The sequence below is a fragment of the Aptenodytes forsteri genome, unplaced genomic scaffold (assembly GCF_000699145.1).
Source record: "Aptenodytes forsteri isolate BGI_AS27 unplaced genomic scaffold, ASM69914v1 Scaffold53, whole genome shotgun sequence".
Classification (NCBI taxonomy): domain Eukaryota; kingdom Metazoa; phylum Chordata; class Aves; order Sphenisciformes; family Spheniscidae; genus Aptenodytes; species Aptenodytes forsteri.
In genome coordinates, this window is record NW_008795909.1 from 10,911,757 (window position 1) to 10,929,594 (window position 17,838).

The following is a 17,838-nucleotide window of genomic DNA, read 5'->3' on the forward strand; positions in this document are numbered from 1 at the left end:
GGAAGTGGTTGAGTCCCCATCCCTGGAGGTGTTTAAAAGACATGTAGATGTGGTGCTTAGGGACATGGGTTAGTGGTGGACTTGGCAGTGCTAGATTAATGGTTGGACTCGATGATCTTAGAGGTCTTTTCCAACCTAAATGATTCTATGATTCTATGACAGTGAAGTGTAGCCTGGCATAGTTGGTAGCTCTGTCCCAGGCAGAGATTTGAGACCCCGTATCAATCAAGGCACAAAACAAGATTGTTATACTATTGGAGAGAAAAAATTTCCTGCTATGAAAGGAGACCTGTGCTGGCTTCTTTCTCTGTTTGGTGTAAAGATATTGGGCCTGGAATTGGTGGTGGTCTTGCAGATAGGCCAGATCTCCTGAGATTTCAAAGCTGTATTAGTCATCTCTCTTTTTTTTTTTTTTTTAATGTCCTTCTGAAGTCTGTGTGGGGAGACTCCCCTGCCATTGTGTGACTTTGAGGCTGCAAGAGATAAAAAGTAATAACAATCTGCAGCTGCTGCTCTTTTTTTTTTTTTTTTAAGTGCACTCGAACATCCTTTAAAAATATTTCTGGAAAACATGTGGCATCTAGGGCCACCTGTTAGTCCGTTAGAAAGTGAGAACAAACTCCCACTGGCAGGGCACAGCTCAGCCTGGGGCTCTGATTCTCCTGAATAATGTACTTTTGCTGATTTATGCTATGGAACAGTAAATCTATATTGACATCAGTGAGTGCCAGCCCACGGAAGGACCCTGAGATTTGTCTCATTCTGTCTGAGTGTGCACAAAAGTGCACGCTTGTATGTGTGCTTATCCATGCACAGCTGCTACCCAGTGGAGCTGCATCTGGAAGAGATGGATTACGTCTGGTGGGAATGTGGATGCCATATCCTCACGGAAAGAAGCAGCGTGTGACTTATACTTCAGCCAAGAGGCAAGTCAGTGGAGCTGTGAACCTGTTACTTCTGCATTCCACTAACTTCAGGCTGCCAGGGAACCCAGAAGCATCTCAGGTTGTAGTTTGGGTTTGGCTGCTTTGGTTCACCTTTGGTATCAAGTTGGCCTGAGCCACGGATCAACCCTGAAGATAGAGTGGACCTGCAGGGACTCACATTTGGCCCTCCTTGTCCTCCTTTCCCTTCTTCCCATCTTCCCCATCTTGTTTTGCCTGGAGGCTTCCAATCCCCTGTGTTTCCTACTGTCACACTGGATTTCCTGAGCAACAGATGCAACATCTCTTCTACCTTTAGGGCTAGGAGATGGGAGTCATTAGAGCTGCGGGTCCCTTTGAGTCCCTGATTTTTAGTGAAAGAGTTATATGGTGGCGTATCCATCCTGGAGTGCTCCCTGGTTTGCACCTCTTGATGTTCTCCTTTGGCCAGTCAGAACACAGTGCCCCATGTGTTCCCCTTCCAGTGAAGGCTCTAGGTTGAGGCAGTCTAATCATTAATTGCTGGGAAGTGCAGGCTCGCTTCGTTACAGCCAGGGTCTGCTCTTTTAGCTCCAAGGTTGTGCCTTTGAAGACCAAGGTATGACTGTGCTAGGAGCTATCAAATCTAGTCTTACAGGTTGGTGATTCACTAGGATGGCATGTGGCACTTTGGGGGGGGGGGGGGGGGGGGGGTTCGGATCATAATAATTAGCAGAAGGGATTCTCTCAGGAGAGAGGATGAGGGATAGCAGGACAGACAAGTTAGAAGGACTGTATTCAAAGAAAAATAAGTTTTCTGACCAGCTAATGGGATAAAATATCTTCCATCCCCAACTCTTCTCTGATAGTGTTAGCAGAAGGGATTCTCAGGAGAGCTAGGATGAGGGATAGCAGGACAGACAAGTTAGAAGGACTGTATTCAAAGAAAAATAAGTTTTCTGACCAGCTAATGGGATAAAATATCTTCCATCCCCAACTCTTCTCTGATAGTGCGATTCACTTCCTTCCGTGATTAATTACTTGCCTCTGGCCAGAGAGATCCCGGTATCTCTCAGCCTTACTGAAATCTGCTGCCTCTTCATCCAGACTGACAGCAAATCTGCAGTTCTTAATACCATCTTCAACCCAAGCATTAATGAAATGAAGCACCTGGTAAAGACTGTCTACATAAGAAGCTTAGCGCTGAGCAGCCCCCTGCCTGAGCTCAGCTCCCAGGATGCCTCTTGTTTATGCTCTGGTTTAGTGTGCACTGACATGTTAGGTGATCTATCTTGGGACAAGCCATCTCAACCAAGACATTGCTGGCAAAGGCTGACCTGTGACAAAGACGGTTTCTCTTTGCATAGAGTTATTCTGGTGCAGCTATCCCTGACCGACTCTGTGTTTGGGTAAGGGTGGCTTATTCTGGCCTTATTGCAGTTCATACACTGAACAGGAAAAAGGCATGGGGCTATTTGGGAACAGCTGTAGCACTTGGTGCCCAGTCTCTACCTGAAGCAAATTCCAAGCATAATGAGACCTAACCACTTTGCTACCCTGGGTCTCTCTTTTAGCTATGATCTCTTTTGTGTGTGTGGACCCGTCTTGGAGTCGCAGATAGTAACTTCTTCTAGGTCTTCTGGAAGATTAGGATATTAGCCCCAACTGGCTCAATTCCAGCACCAGTAATTGCATTTTGCCTCTTTAAAATCCCCCTGCAGTTTCAATCAGATGGAGTATGCCTTTTGGCAGTAAGCCTCACTGCTCTATACTGCAAAACCGTGAGTGGATACCACCTCAGACCTGGCTGCATTATAAGCAGTGAGTAGAGTGCACCTTGGACTTCCTGAAGTTGGCAGCTGCTTTAGTGTGAATGGTGCTATCTGGCTGTGTTGTTGTGGTGGGAGCCCAGGAATGTTCTTGCCTTTATTACAGTGCCTTCTAGTTATCAGTAATTCAATCACTGGTTAACATGATCTTCCAGTTTAATCCAATAAAGACCTTATGGTCAGGTTATGTGTACTAAAAGCAATGAGGGTCACCCTTTTTCTGAGCTGTCGCAGTTGCTTTAAACAGCTCATAGTGGCAAATACAGGGTAGGGAACCTTGTAGGGCAGTAACCAGCTCTTCCGAATGAAGGAGAAGCAGAAATGTAATGAATTAAATGTCTGGCAGAGGAATCATGCTTTGGCACAGTGCCAAGTGTTGGCTCATCTGGTGTCAAGGAAGTTTCGGTATTGATTGCAGAGGAAGCAGGACATCGCCTAAATGGCAGCTCTTGCAGAGGTTTGGAGCTCATGTTCACCTCTCCCAGGGCAAATCATCTCCCCAGGCAAAGGAAATGAATCTATGTGACCCAGACCTAGGTCTGCTGGGAGATGCAAAGGGCAGGACTTGGAGTGGCAGGAGGGCTGTGCAAGATCGTTTCTTTAGAAAATAGTGCCTGAGGGTCTTTGCAAGAGAGCTTGGAAGATAAAAGCTGGAGGGGGTTGGGGGAGGCGAAGACAGCTGGGTGCTGCAATGTGAGTAATATCATTACTGATGGAAAGCATTAAGGGGTGTAGCTAAGGATGTGGTGGCAAGGAGGTGAGGTGGAGGTGTGGAATTTCATATCGGTGAACCAGGCTCCCAAGGGGATGGTATGACTGAGAAGCTCTGGGACAGAACGTGACGTGGAGCTGTGGCTGCCTGCTACACTCTTTGGCCAGAGATGCTGAGACAATTTCCTGATTCCAGTGGGCAGTTCTCCTGAGCTGTCCCCCTCTGCGATCAGGCTGGCTCCATCGTGGCTTGGCTGCTCTTGTTTGTGGCTGGAAGGGGTACGTGGCACATGAAACCTCTGCGTGTGGCCACAAGTTCCTCTTGTGCTCCAACCTACTGCTGATCTTGGTGGGAGACTTACAGAGTAGACCCTGGCAGGGAAGGAGCTGATGACATGTGCAGTTACTACCTCTTCCCTTCCCAGGCACCCTTCTCTTTGGCAGCACTCTGCTTCCTCACTGAAGTTTGATGAGCTGATAAACCAGCCTGATGAATCTGGCACTGCAGCCAGCTCCATAATACCTGTCTCCTTTAACAGAAAACTCTGCCCCATTTCTGCAGCAGGAGCACAGGTCACCTGAGTCTGTCTGGCCTCTCTGTTCTGTGGTTGCTGTTTTTCTCCACAAAAGCTGGTGGGGATGGGAGTGGATAGCACTGGCATAGGTAGGTGGGAAGGTCTGTGGGTGCACTTCCATGTGCCCAGGGCGTGGGAGCCAGGTGAAGAGGGTCTGCCAAAGGGAGAGGACAGCCAGGTGGGCCAGTGGGTTGCAGGGTCTAAAAGACCACTTGCTGAAGAGGAACTGCTAGCTGAATGTTGGAAGGAGCTGCTAAAAATGGGAGATACTCTTTGAGTCCCCTTAGGGCTGGGGTGAAGGGGAATCAAGGGAAATGCCAAAAAGACTCTTCCAGTGGGGAAGCTCTTAGCTCTGCATTACACAGATGAGTGACAGAAACCGGCTTGTCTGGAAGGAGTCTTGGGAAGAAGATGCTGGGACTAGCTTAGTGGCTGGGATCATACCAAGGAGGTGGACAGGGTGCAAAAATTCCTTCAAATCATAGAAGAGGGATGTAAACTAAGAAAATATGAGTGCCTTAAAGAGACCTGATCTTGAGAAGTGGACGAGACGCCCTTGGTAGTGAGACAGTAGGAGGTGGTTCCAGACAGCAACCAAGTGTCTAGCTGGAAAGTCTGGAAGGAAGGATTGACTCACCATCCCTGAACCTCTGAACCTGGAAAGTGATTGAACCCCTTTGGGAACTGGGTTGTACAGAGAATTCCTTGTTTTAAGGAGCACAAACCAGCACAACTCTGACCAAAATGCCTAGAGTTTCACTGTTCTCCATGCGAATCTCAGTAACAGCCCTCGCAAGATTTGAGGGGAGTTGAGGTTATAATCAGTGGGGTCTTATGAATCAGACAGGAGAAGGATGCTCACAGCTTAGCATGCAGGATAGTGGAGAGACTGGTCGCAAGTGGGGATGTTAACTCAATTACCAGTGAGTGTGAGGATTCCTGTGTCTGCTTCTGCCTTGTTGATTTGTTGGCCCAGAGAAGCAGCTCAGGTTTCTGTCTTTGTCTGCCTTGTAAGACAGAAGCCTGCTGGGAGAAAGTGGGATGGGTTCTCCCTGAGCTTCCATCGCCCTGGAGAGGTGGCAGAGGCGGCAGTCCTTCTGGCGTCCTTAGATCTTGGTGGAAAGGCAGCATGGCTGCACCACGTGGGGCTTTCCCCCACAGGAGCTAGCTAATCTGTGACAGAGCACCTTGAGGAAAGGTCGAATGTGTGACTTCAAAGGAGAGCTGACAGGCCAGGAGCATTTCTAGCTCCCATGGGGCAAACTGCTGCTTTTTCCCGGTTTGTTTTTCTGCTGTGCCCATCTGCCAGTTCTTACTCTCCTCCAGGTGGGAAGAGGGGCAGGGAAGAGAGGAGGTGCAGAGGAGTCGAGAATAGATGAGAGTGTCTTTAGGCAAAGGAGATGGCAGATTGGATCACTGATCCTTGAAAATAACATCTCATCTGACAGGGCCGTGTTTAAGGGGTGAAACCCTCACTTTACACTCACAGCACATCAGGGCAGGCAGGGTTCCTGCTGAGGTTAGTGTTTTTGGTGCAAATCCTGAGTATCCCTGCAGCAGGAGGAGCAGCAGAGCCCTGGGAGATGCACTAAACCTTCACATCTGTCAAGAGGGTCCCGACCTAATGTCCTCAATCCTGTGGTCTGTGGCTGTTCCTGCCGCTAACCACCATCCGCCTAGCAAGGCAGTAACTGTGTCTGCAGACATTGGGATGTGTAGCTGTTGGTAAGGGCCTTTGGGAAGACCGATGCCAGGCAGTGGAGGGGAGATGTTTTTTGTTTGTGCTGCCACTGATTGCTCTTACCAGCCTCCTTGCCCTCTGAGGGGTCCTCAATCCTGTGGTCTGTGGCTGTTCCTGCCGCTAACCACCATCCGCCTAGCAAGGCAGTAACTGTGTCTGCAGACATTGGGATGTGTAGCTGTTGGTAAGGGCCTTTGGGAAGACCGATGCCAGGCAGTGGAGGGGAGATGTTTTTTGTTTGTGCTGCCACTGATTGCTCTTACCAGCCTCCTTGCCCTCTGAGGGAGCATCACCAGGTAGGCTGTTGGGTAGCAGTAGTCTTTTAATCCTCAGGGTCTTTGGGTAGAGTCTCAGTCAGGATGGGTGCTCTCTATTGAAACACAGCGGCAAAGTGGACATTGTTTCTGCCTGCGGTGGTCAGTAGATCTCAGTGGCCTGTTTGCAGCCAGAACTGGGAGACAGTCACCACATTACGACCCTGAAGGTCAGCAGCTGGATCATGCTCATCTTTGGGTAGCATCTGGAGGGAGCTGCTGACAGCATGAAGGGAATGAGCTGTGGGTTAGGGAAGCCACTTGCCAGCTGAATAGGAGCATCTTTGCACCTCCTGCTTGGGGTGGAGGGAGCAGTGTGGTTCTCCGCTCAGGAGGGATGGGGAGGAGCATGGAGAAGCAGCATGGGCAGTCCTGGTTGCCAGGGAATATCCAAGGCAATGGATATGTTTGCTGACATGGCCCTCCCTGCCTGGGAGCTCGTACCTGCTCCGGGAGCAGCAAGCGATGGATTGGAGTCAGGGATGTGTAGAGTTTCCTTGTGCAGATCTCCTCTGTAAGGCATCCAGACAGCTGCTGCCCACTGTGCTTAGTGGACCATCTGTTTTGGCAGGCAGGAGAGGAGGTGGGGGCCTTGGGGATTTCAGTCACATAACAACAGTAGCTATAGACAGGGCAGGGTGCTCGTTTCTGGCTGTGGAGGGATCCTCTTCCTTCCCTTTCTCAGTCAGAATATGTGCTGTGCTCATCTTGGGGAGAAAGGGAGTTAACTGGGATGCAAACTCCTGAAACGGAGCTCCTCAGGTACAGGCAATTTCTCAAGAAATTTGAAGGTTGATTTATGCCTGCTGGATTTATGCCTGCCACTCTGAGCTTAACGCGTCTGGTCTTACAGATACTCTCCTTATCTTGGGATCCCAGCCTCTTGCTGGGCTTCCAGAATAAGCCACTGCCTGCTCTGACCTTATGTTTGTAAGGTGCATCTTTCTCCTTCAGCATCTACATTTGTCTAGCAACATCACATGCATTCATGGTCAGAGCCACAGAACAACCAGGGGCTGGAGTTGGAGGGAGGGGACTTAGATTTGGCTCCTGTTTTTGGCTTCTGTTTTGCTGCAGCAAAACTGTTCCTTAATGACACAGAAAACTCATAATGCAGATGTTTGCGGGATGACTTTTCTGCTGTGAAGTGCTGTACGAACTGAAGTTCTGCATTTTGAAGATGCCCAGGTTGATTCAGGTTTTGGTGGTATTACTTGGGCGTGCCAGGGAGTAGGGTTTGGTTTGCTGTGCTGTTTCTCTTCCCTAGTATTTCCCATTTAGCATGTGGCTGACTGCTGCTACCACCCGGTATCTTTCTGAATCCCATGTGAAATTAGCCCCTGGGTCCCAGCTTAATTCTTAACACTCATGACCTCACCTTGGAGATGTCAGGTATCAAAGCTGTTATTTGCAGATCTCCTGGCTAGCAAGTCTGTGAAAACACCTTCAGGACAGAAAGGAGTGGGGAGAATGAACGTGTGAATTATCCCTAGGGAAATTGGGTTTGCTGGGATGGTACAGGGAGCTGGGGAAGTACAGAAGGTTGCACTGCACTTGTCAGATGGGATTGTTCTTATCAGTGGCAGGCTACCTGCTCTTAGAGGGTCTCTGCCATTTGACCCCATCTGGGGCTAGGCACATATAATGGGGCCATCTCTCTGCCTTTGATGGTTACTTGGGATGTGACATGAAGTCTTTTGGATCTCTTTTTAGATTACAGCTTTCCTGCTGCATCTCAGAAGGCCCTGCTGAAAGGGAATGGGACACAGGTGAAAGACAACTGGGAAACAGCCACTGTCCAGCCGCCAGCAGAATTTGTTGAGCCTGACTTGCACATGCCTTTCTCCAGCACGCTGGAGGAAGAGGAGGGGCTGCTCCCTATAGACCACTCAAGAGGAGGAGTGGAGAGCCTCCAGACCTCTGGGCCAGAGGTTACATCTTCTGAACCAGTGGGCCAAGAGGAGTCCTTCTCCCTTCTGTTTTCCACAGCCTCTGCAAGGCCAGGTGTGACCAAGGCAGCCATAGGAGGGCAAGAAGAGGACTCTGTTCCTCCAGGCTTAGACCTTGGGAGCAGCATGGGACCAGGTCTTCTGCCTGTGTCCTCTATTTTTTCTACTAGTACTGCTGCAAGCTCTCCCAGTATTTCAGAAGAGCCCTTTGAGGTGACAGCTGGGGACACGTGGGCTGTTGGGGGAGCAGATTCGGAGACGACTGTGAGTACCACAAGAGCAGAGCTTGCAGAGACCATGGTGGAGGCTGTTGGGGAAGAGCATTCAGCCAGAGAGGAGGTCTCAGAGACCACAGTGGGGTGGGAGATGCTGGAGCCCACGGTGCTAACTGAAATGGAGCAGACTGCGGAAATGCCTGTGGGGACACCCTCTCCTGGGGGCAGCTCCCCAGGCACCCAGACTCTTTCTGGCAGTGAGCAGCACCCCACTTCTTCTGCGTCTCTGTGGGACAGGGCTGACGAGCCTGCACTGGATCCCGTTTGGAATGACTCCGAGTCAGCCACTGAGACTGTGGCAGCAGAAAGGAGCTTGTCACCGCAGGCTGGGGACGCCCGCATGGCCATGCTGCCAACAGAGCTGCCCTGGGACTCAGCACAGGTAGCACTGGGAGCAGGGAGTGGGTGGGAGGTTGCAGTGGAGATATTTGGGTACTTCTCTTTGGGGGAGTGTTTAACCCCTTAACCTTACCCACATCCTGAATTCTGGCTGGTGGAAGTAGCTGCTTCTGTTCACCCAGCCAAAACTGAATTTTGGGGGATGTTTTTCACAGCACTTCTTAAGGATATCCACCATCCTTGGTGAAAGCTGTGCCCCCTAACATCTTCCCCAGCGAACTGCTGCACAGAATCCTGCTTCTAATAAATGCCTGCCCTCTGGGGCATGCACAGCAGCAAAAACTCCTTGTTTCCTCAGCCTGCATTATTGGAAGTGTCAGGACAAAAATGCCCCCAGGGTTTTCTGGAAAGGGAGTGAGAAGGAAGTGCTATTTTTGCTGCTGCTGCTGCCTGCAGGGACCAGATGCAGAGCAGGTGGAGCAGGGTGCAGAGATCTGTGAGGATGTTAGTCTAGGAGAGCCTGTGGGAGAGGAGGTGTGAGGTGAACTGCAGTTCCTGAATCCAGCAAACTGGCAGCTGGTTAAGAGAAGACAGGTAGCAGGAGCTGGCTGGTGAGAAAGTATCAGGGAAAGCTTTTAATTTTGCTTTCTGCCCCATGGTACTCGGGTCCCTGAGCAAGTGACTTAGTCCCTCTGTGCATCTGATCCTGCCTGCAAAGTGCTGCCCTGTCTCACCAGTTTGTTTAAGGACCACAGAGGCTCCTGGTTAGGTTTTATGTTGTGTTAAGTGCTGATCACATACAGGATAAGGCTGCAGGCTAGAGAGCTTTCCACTGAGTATCTGAGTCCTCCTGGAGTCTAGATACAGGTGGGAGGTAAGCTGGGCTGTGGCAAGCTGGCACAGTACCTTGTCCCTGCCCCATGTGCTAGCACTGAAATAGTGTTTCCTCCTTAGTGCAGAGCGTTAGAGGACAGTTACTTCCTTTGAGGAGCGCTTCTCTGGGGTATGGCACAGCCCCTTGCTCCTGTCCCTTGTGTATCCCATGCTTTCAGCAGGAGAGCTGCATTTGCTACCCATACCCAGCTGTCTTTATGCCTTGTCTCTCCAGGTGATCTGCAAAGACTGGAGCAACCTTGCGGGGAAAAACTACATCATCCTGAATATGTCGGATAACATTGACTGTGTAAGTCAGTCCAAAGAGATTGGATGGCATGGGGGGAATAGTGCTTAGAGATGCGGAGGCAGGCACAGCTTTTGCTGTCTGCTTTCACTACAAAACATTTTAAAAGCACTAAATCTCAAAGTCCTTATAGAGGCTGTGGAGAGAAGGGGAGGAGGACAAATATTCCTGTTCTCCAAATGGGGAAAGAGTGGGTGGACTGAGAGGATTCTGCTCAAAGTCTAGCACATGTCAGTCCCATATCGGATTTTGACTAACTCCCGGCTGCTAGTCTGTGCCAGGCAGTACCTGGATTCTCATGAGACATGAGAGCTTTTAACATTGCACCTCTTACTGGTAGGAGACGTGGCAGGATTGAGGTGTGAGTCTCCTTCCCTCTCTGCCTTTTCCTTCCTCTCCTTCCAGCATATAGTAACGTTTCTCTGATGGCTCAGAGGAATGGGGACTCCCCATTTGCAGTGTGAATGGTTCGGTGTGAGGCAGCTGTCACTAAATCTGCCTTAAGTGCTTCTTCTCCCCACCCCGTTATCTTGCATGTCATCTGGGTCTGTTAACCAGCCACACTCTGCTAATCCAATGCCTGTTCATCCATCCCCATAAAGCTGCAGTTAATTCATGAGGCCAGATCCCCTTGTGGATCCCTGGTAAAAGGGCTTGTTCACCTCTGCTGGGCCTTTTATCAGGCACTTTAAAACCAGTTGTGGAAGGCCTGGGGTCAAGGTGCCTTTCATAATTCTAAGAAATGATTACGAGCCTGACAGCCTGAGACCAAAATGTTTCATCGGGGAACTGTTCTGGCCTCGCGTGTCTGCACTTTTGCTCGCTGCAGCTCCTGCTCTAGGCAGAGCCGGCTGGTTTTGTTACTGCAGGGTGGCTCTGTGGCACTGACCTATTTCCACTACTGGTGAGTTGTTCGGGGGGGGGGGCGTGTGCGGTGTGGGGTTTTTTGGGATTTTTTTTTAAGGTGAACTTTTTGGGGACAGGGAAAACAGGGGAATTCCTATACACAATAAAGCATGCTGACTGCTTTAAGGGTAGATGAAAAATCAGTCTCTTTCCTCCTGATTTAGGCAAACCAGTTTGTTCTTTGGAGGATTTTAAGTATCTCTGCTACATTCACAATTGCAACTCAGAAAATCAGTCCTTGAGAACCTGAGTTCTGCTGCCCTGTTTCCCCCATGTCCTAGTCCCCATTGCTCTTTCTCCCATCTCTGTGGAGTTTAAATGCTGGTTAATTTTGCAATACGTAGTAGCTTCTTTCCTGTGGTCACTGCACTTGTGTTCTTCAAACCACTGGAAGGGTGGGAACTGAAAAGCAGATGTGCAGATGCCTCTTGACCAAATTGTGTCTTTATTGTTGAATCCTCAGTTCTGCCTTGCTGAAAGAAGACAGTGCCCTGGGATAGGCAGGACTGAACTGTTTTTCTACTTGATTTCATGTTTCAAAACATATTTCCCAGTGAATGATTTGTGCTGTCCTCCCCCTTATTCAAAGGGACACTTGTCAACATACATATTTAACATAAACATCGCTTCGTTCCCTGCCTCCCATTACCACTTTGCGTGGCTGAAGCTGGAATCAAGCTCTTCTTTCTCCTTTCCACTAATGTTGATGCAGTTTGTTTCCTACCCATGCAAATTTGCTCATTTTGGGCAACTCACCTACCCTCTGCCTGTCCCTTTTGTTTTCTGGTTTCTGTGTCTGAGCCCTGTGGTGTTTGGATTTCCAGGGTTGCGAAGGAGAACTTGCATTGCGAGTGCTGTAGTTTAAATTAGTGTGAATGGGGATTCCTCACACATTTCCTGTGTTTTGATGTCCTGATCCGGTGTGGTACCAAGTCCCACTGAAAAGCTGAGGGGCACAGAGGATGCTTAGCTCCTTCCAGAGGGTTGCACCTTGAGCTTTAATGTTCTTCATAGCGCCAGGCTTTTACCTGCTGCAGGGATGATGTCTGTATTGCTGGGTTAAGCTGGCAGCCCATTTATCTTCCTAATGGGCTCTGGGCAAGGCAGTCACTTCAGTCTCTCTCTGGGCACATCTCCCACTCAATATACCTGGGAATTTTGCCAGTGAGGACTGCAGGATCTGACCCAGCAGTGGTACCTGGCTACACATCAGGAGGTGACCTCCACCTCGGCTCACATGTGTTCAGGCTCCTTCACAGCTCCCTTCCCCACCACGGAGAATTTATCAGTGCTCTGCAACCTCTGCTTTCCCCGTCACTAGAAACATTTCACCTCTGCCCTCCTCCTGCTCTTGGGCTAAGCTGCTCCCCCTTCCTCCGCATCCCCCGAAACAGAGCCGCAGGCTGGCAGTGGAGCTGTGAGCCAGAGCCACAGCTGAGCAGCATGGCGCTGCATCCTGGCGCTACTCCTCCCGCCTCCCCGTGCCGAAACCCGTAACCTGATGAGACGAGGCACTGGCAGGCCCTTGTGATTCAGGCCCCAGTCATCGGTGTCTTTTCCAATTAGGCCATTTTCGGCACAGGCCTGTGCCTGCCCTGAGAGCTTCAAATTGCCATGGCAACAAGAGCTCTTCCATTTTATTAATCATCTGTGTGGCCTTCAGGTTGGCATGGCAACCAGAGATAAGAATAGAAACACAGGAGTGAGAAAGCGGCAAAGGAGCCCGCCCAGGGATGGCTGGAGCATGTCAGGCTGAGCGGCACCCGCTGACCCAGCGCTGGCTGCGGGGAAGAGCCTGGCTGCTTCCTTCTTGCCTTACACGATAGTGTCGCTTCAGGACCCCTGTGTGCCGGGGGAGCTGGGCTTGGCATGGTGTGGGGCGTATGGTGGCCGCAGGAGCCGAGGAGGAGGGTTGGTGTGTCAGGAGATGTATGTGGGTCCAGCCTGGGGGACTGGGAATGTGCAGGGGAGCGCTGCACCAGGTTTAGCACTGCTGGCTTTTGGGTACGCCTGGTTCAGGGGTCTCAGCCACACAGCCGTGCCAGCCCTGCCCTGTTCGCTCCATGCACTCACCAAGGTCCCTTTCCTGAGTGCTACATCTGCCCTGTTCCCTCCATGCACTCACCAAGGTCCCTTTCCTGTGGCAGGAGGAGTTTCGGCTGGAGAGGGGTCCCCAGCTGTTGGCACTGGTGGAGGATGCCTTCTCCAGACAGGCGGATGGACCACAGGACCGCTGGCTGATCTCTCTGAGCAAACCTAATGAGAACGACAAGCACTTGCTAATGACACTGGCAGGGGAACAGGGTAAGTGCTGGGAGACGGAGCCATCCTGTGTTGGGGGGTTGTATTTAAGGGGCTCTCAAATGGAGGTGCTCAGGCATGTTGGAAGGAGCTTTTGCTCTCCAGTCCATTTCAATCCCACCAGTTCCCAGTGTTAACTGGACTTGAGGGATGGAGGGGGACTGAGGACATAAGACCCTTTTTCTTCACATCTGCCTTCTGGCTTGTCCCTCACCGCTTGCATGAAGCTCCATCTTCTGCGCTTTGCCTCCTGCTTTGCTTCCTCCCTGGATTGCCTCCACTCGAGCATCCGTCAGCTTTATCCCGGTGCTTATATACTTACCTCCATGGGCAGGCCACTGAAATGGCAGGACATGACAGCCTGCTCTTAGTTCACTTCTTAACTTAACACTTCTTAAGTCTTGTCCGAACTGGGCCAGTCCTGACTGTGCCTCCCCTGCATCTTCAAAGAAACAAAAGCTGACAGTGAAAGGTGGGCTGGCCTGGAACATTTTACCATCTCTTTAATCCCCTTTTGGTAGGGGGATGCTTTTCCTGTACTGCTTCTGCTGCCTGCTTAGTGACAGAGGCCTCTAATGTTGATGTTATGGCCTATATGAAAAAAACCCAACACTATTCTAAAATGCCCCACAGCGATAGGAAAATACAGCTAACATTTAAGTGGTATTTGCTGTATCGATGCCTTAAATCATTGCATCTCTCCCAAGCCCTTGGGCTGGAGCATGTGCCAGTGAAAAGGCTTTGGTGAGTATTTAGTCTTCTAAACTAAAACCTTCATGCCATCATGAAAGGGGACATCCCCCTTCCTGGAGAAGAAAACAGGTCTGAACTCCAGAAACACAGCCAGGCTGGGAGATATCACTGAGTTTAGAAACCTCAGGAACCAAAGTATTTTCCGCTCTGAATAATCAAGCATTTGTTCAGTTCCTCTTTTTACTGCTGTGCAAGTGGAAGGAGAAATGGGCCTGCAGCGGGAGCGAGCGGCTGCGTGGTGCTTAGTTGCCGACTGAAATTAAACCACGACAGGGCCTCAGCCTCCAAATCCTCCCTGACTGCTCCTGTTCTCCTGGCTTGGAGAGCATCCTGGGAGCTGTTAGGGAAGGAGGGTCCCAGGAAGGGGTGGATCAGTGTGGGCTGGTGGCTCCCTGGCTGAAGCTGTCTCCTGCTGGGAGTGGAGCTGTTACAGCACATCTCCTGCAGCCTCTGCTGTTGCGCCAGGCACACCACCTTGCCAGGGTGTCCTGCAGAGCAAAACACACCTGCTAAAGGTTGTGATAGGTGAGCATGGAGGTCTGTGGGAACATCTTGAGTGCTGCAGCTCGGGATCAAGTTGTGCTGGACAGGGAGGCTGTATCGGGCAGCATAGGCACCTGCCTCCATGACTTTTTGGGTGTTGCTGCTCACTCCCAGAGCAGACACAGATCCTGAGAGCTGCTGTGGCTGTGGAAAGGGCACCTAGGTGCCTCCGGTATCAGTACGTGCCTGGATTTTTTTCCCCCCTTTAAAGAACACTTGGAGGTACCCTTGGTTGTGGTCCTTGCATTCTTTCAGCCTCCTAACATAAAGTACCAATGAACAAAAATGTGCATTCCCCTGCATCTAATCTGTTTGGGATTTCACAGTGAAGAGTATATCTATCTGAGCTAACCTGAGCTGAGAGCAGCACTGATCTCTCCCTCTCCTTCTTTACAGGTGTCATCCCTACAAAAGATGTTCTTACGGCACTGGGGGATGTTAAGAGGAGCTTAGCCGAGGTAAGAGCCTGTCTGCCTGCATCCATTTGTTAAGACTAGCTATACAATTAAAATAAGCACCTTGAAAACTGGGACCATATCTCAAGTCTAAGCGAGTGCTGAACCCACAGCAGGCAAGCAGATGAGTCAGGCACTTGGCAAACTCCCTTGGTAGTTGCCAGGCCATCAAATGTCTGCTCCCATTAAGAGAGTAACTGTGGGTTATTCCCTCCCTGCTTTTCTGGCTTGGTTGTGAAGCTGCTTTTCACACATTCATTTTGTTGGGATACTTGGTCTCATCCCTTCTACACTATTGCCTGTGGCGATGTGGGTGCTGCAGAGCCCCAGATTTGGCCCTGCTCACCCTACAGCTGATTTACATACTTTGGCTGCTCAGGCTTTGCTGAAGGAGGTGGGAGAGGTGCATGTACTAGATGGGACATGTTCATGCACCTTCCTGCAATCCCAGGCTCTGCATTTCACTCCTTTAGACAACTGCCTACACAAGGGCAGGCAGAGTACCAGAGGCGATGGATGCCGGAGTCCACTGCCAGCTGCCTCTAGCCCTCATGTATTCCCCTCTAACCCTGGCCAGCTTGGAAGAGGGTAGAGATGAGGGCAAATTAGTCCCATGATCTCTGACTTTGCCCTTTAGGCCTATGGGATATGTAGGCACTGGGGGCCTGATTCTGCTTGGGTTTTTTTACACTACTGGAGTAATTCTGCTGACTTTAGCAGCAGAGTTGGGCCACTGCCTTGCTGGCTGTCTGCTCTCAGGTTTTTCCCTGACCTAACAAACTGGTGCAGTTAGACAAAGCAAATTAAGTGCTCGGTGCTGTATTGATTGGCTTACACCAGAGAAAGCGTGAAAAGCAAACCCTGTAGAAATTGTGTGACTGAAGTATCAGCAGCTAGAACTGTCCAGGAAGAAGGATTTGTGTTGGTGCAAGGTTTGACTTCTTTGTGCAACTGTGACTCTATGTTAACAGGCAACCTAGCAGAGCAGCCTCGCCACCTGCCTCCGACTCTCCGGCTCTATCAATAATGAAACACTGCTCATTGCACTGACCTTGTGCTAGCACGAGCTTGGAAGGAGGAGGGAGGATATTCTCTTACACCTGTCATACTTACTATCGGATTGATATGTAACCTGTTTGAAATCTGCCAAGTCATTGGGACTGACGTTGGGCTTTGTTTGCTGACAACCACTGGGGGCCCATTTCTAGGGCAGCTATTCCTAAGCTTTTTGGATCAGCAGGCAGCTGTCCACTTTCAAGACCTTGTAAAGACCACTATGCCCTCTTAGGACCAGAGCTTTAATGGAAACCTATTTATTATGGTTACATTCTCTGTCAAACAGTCACCAAAGCCTCAGCACCCACCAGTGGTCCATAGTTTGTCTTGGGAACTCTTAATGTTGGGCAGTTTCTCCCTTGAAAGCCTCCTTGTCTTGCACATAGGTGTGATCCTTGTGCAGGCGATCAAGATAAGATTGTGCCTACTGTCATTTGCTGACGTGTCAGCTTTCATGGAAGACGGTGTTAAATTTAGTTATGTGCCTTCTAGTCGTGTAAGACACTGTATATCCTCACTCCCCAACCCTGGCTTTTAGTTCCTCTGCCCACAGTGATGGTCCTGTACTTGGACCCTGGAAAGTCTGAACAGGATCCCACCTGACTGCAGGCCAGGGGATTTAGTGTACCCCTTTCTTCCTTCCAGATTGGCATCCAGAACTACTCAACCACCACAAGCTGCCAGTCGCACCCCAACCAGACACGCAGCGATTATGGGAAACTCTTTGTGGTACTGGTGATCATTGGTTCCATCTGTGCCATCATCATTGTATTGGGGCTCATATACAACTGCTGGCAGAGACGTCTGCCCAAGATGAAGAACATGGTGAGCATGGGACAGGTGGAGAAGGTGGCTAGACTCTTAGCCCTTGGGATGGAGGGGATTGGAAAGTTAAGAGGGAGATTGTTTCCCCTGTCCACTTACTGGACATAGCTGGATACACTGCTGGAGCAGCAAGGGAGCCCATTCAGGCATAAGAGAGATACAAACCTGTCTCTTGCTGTGCTCAGGACAGCTTGTTTCCACTGGGAGGGCTGGGCTAGGAGTAAATTTACCTTTTCCCACTGACCCTGCAAAGTCCTCGGTGACCCTTATAGCCTGGTCTGATTGTGCTGCTCAGCAGCATTAAGACCTGTCCTCCTTTGTCTCCATTGTGTTCCTCTCATCCTTTGCAGTCGCATGGCGAGGAGCTGCGCTTTGTTGAGAACGGCTGCCATGACAACCCTACCTTGGATGTGGCCAGTGACAGCCAGTCGGAAATGCAGGAGAAGAAGCCAAGCGTGAATGGTGGAAACAACATCAACGGCCCTGACAGCTGGGATGTCCTGATCAATAAGCAGGCGAGCGAGGATGTGGATGTGTTTGAGGAAGACACACATCTTTAGAAAAAGAAGGGAGAGAACCACCCCCTTAAATGCACTTGTCTCTCTCCTGTCTTGACTGATGGACCACGGGATCAGGTGGCTTCTCAGGAACTTCTTAAAGGCTTGGGACAGGTCAAGTCTTTGGGCAAGTTTTCCCGATAGAAGTCCTGAGCCTGCATCTGAGGCTTGGAGCCAGGAGGATCACTGAACAGAGGGAAGCGGGAGGGGTGGGTGTGTAGGTCTCTTTGTGTGTATTCCTATCAGTAGCACCAATGCTTTCATCACCTTTAAATGCACTTACTGTAGCTCTCTGGTAGTGGCTGAGAGTGGCTGGGCTTGAGAAGCAAGGCGGTGAGGCTGAGTCTGCCACCAAGAGTCCAGCTTTGGGGAGTAAATTCACTTTGGGAGTCCAGCTGGAGCTACGGCAGCCAGATCCTGACCTTGAGATCATGTTCAGTCTCTGCAGGTGCAGTAAAACCTGTGCATTCTGAATGGAGGGGAGCCAAGACTCAGTCAGTGTCCTGGGCAGAGATTTGTTTGTGGGTTTTTTTTAGTGCTCTAGCATTCAGCTGCTAATTAGATGGGCTGATGTTTACATCTGGGGAAGACATCCCACTGTCACCTCATTTCCCCCCTCACACCGCA

The 17,838-nt window shown here is 50.3% G+C and overlaps 1 protein-coding gene across 1 annotated transcript in view; it reads left to right on the forward strand.

Moving 5' to 3' along the window:
* PODXL2 (podocalyxin like 2) overlaps positions 1-17,214 on the forward strand; it is a 33,189-nt gene extending 15,975 nt beyond the window's left edge. Inside the window, exons 3-8 of the mRNA XM_009284552.1 lie at positions 7,786-8,678; positions 9,744-9,818; positions 12,869-13,025; positions 14,715-14,776; positions 16,475-16,654; positions 17,005-17,214. Coding sequence (XP_009282827.1) covers positions 7,786-8,678; positions 9,744-9,818; positions 12,869-13,025; positions 14,715-14,776; positions 16,475-16,654; positions 17,005-17,214 — 1,577 coding nt within the window. The remainder of the gene's footprint in view (positions 1-7,785; positions 8,679-9,743; positions 9,819-12,868; positions 13,026-14,714; positions 14,777-16,474; positions 16,655-17,004) is intronic.
* Positions 17,215-17,838: the final 624 nt, after the last annotated feature.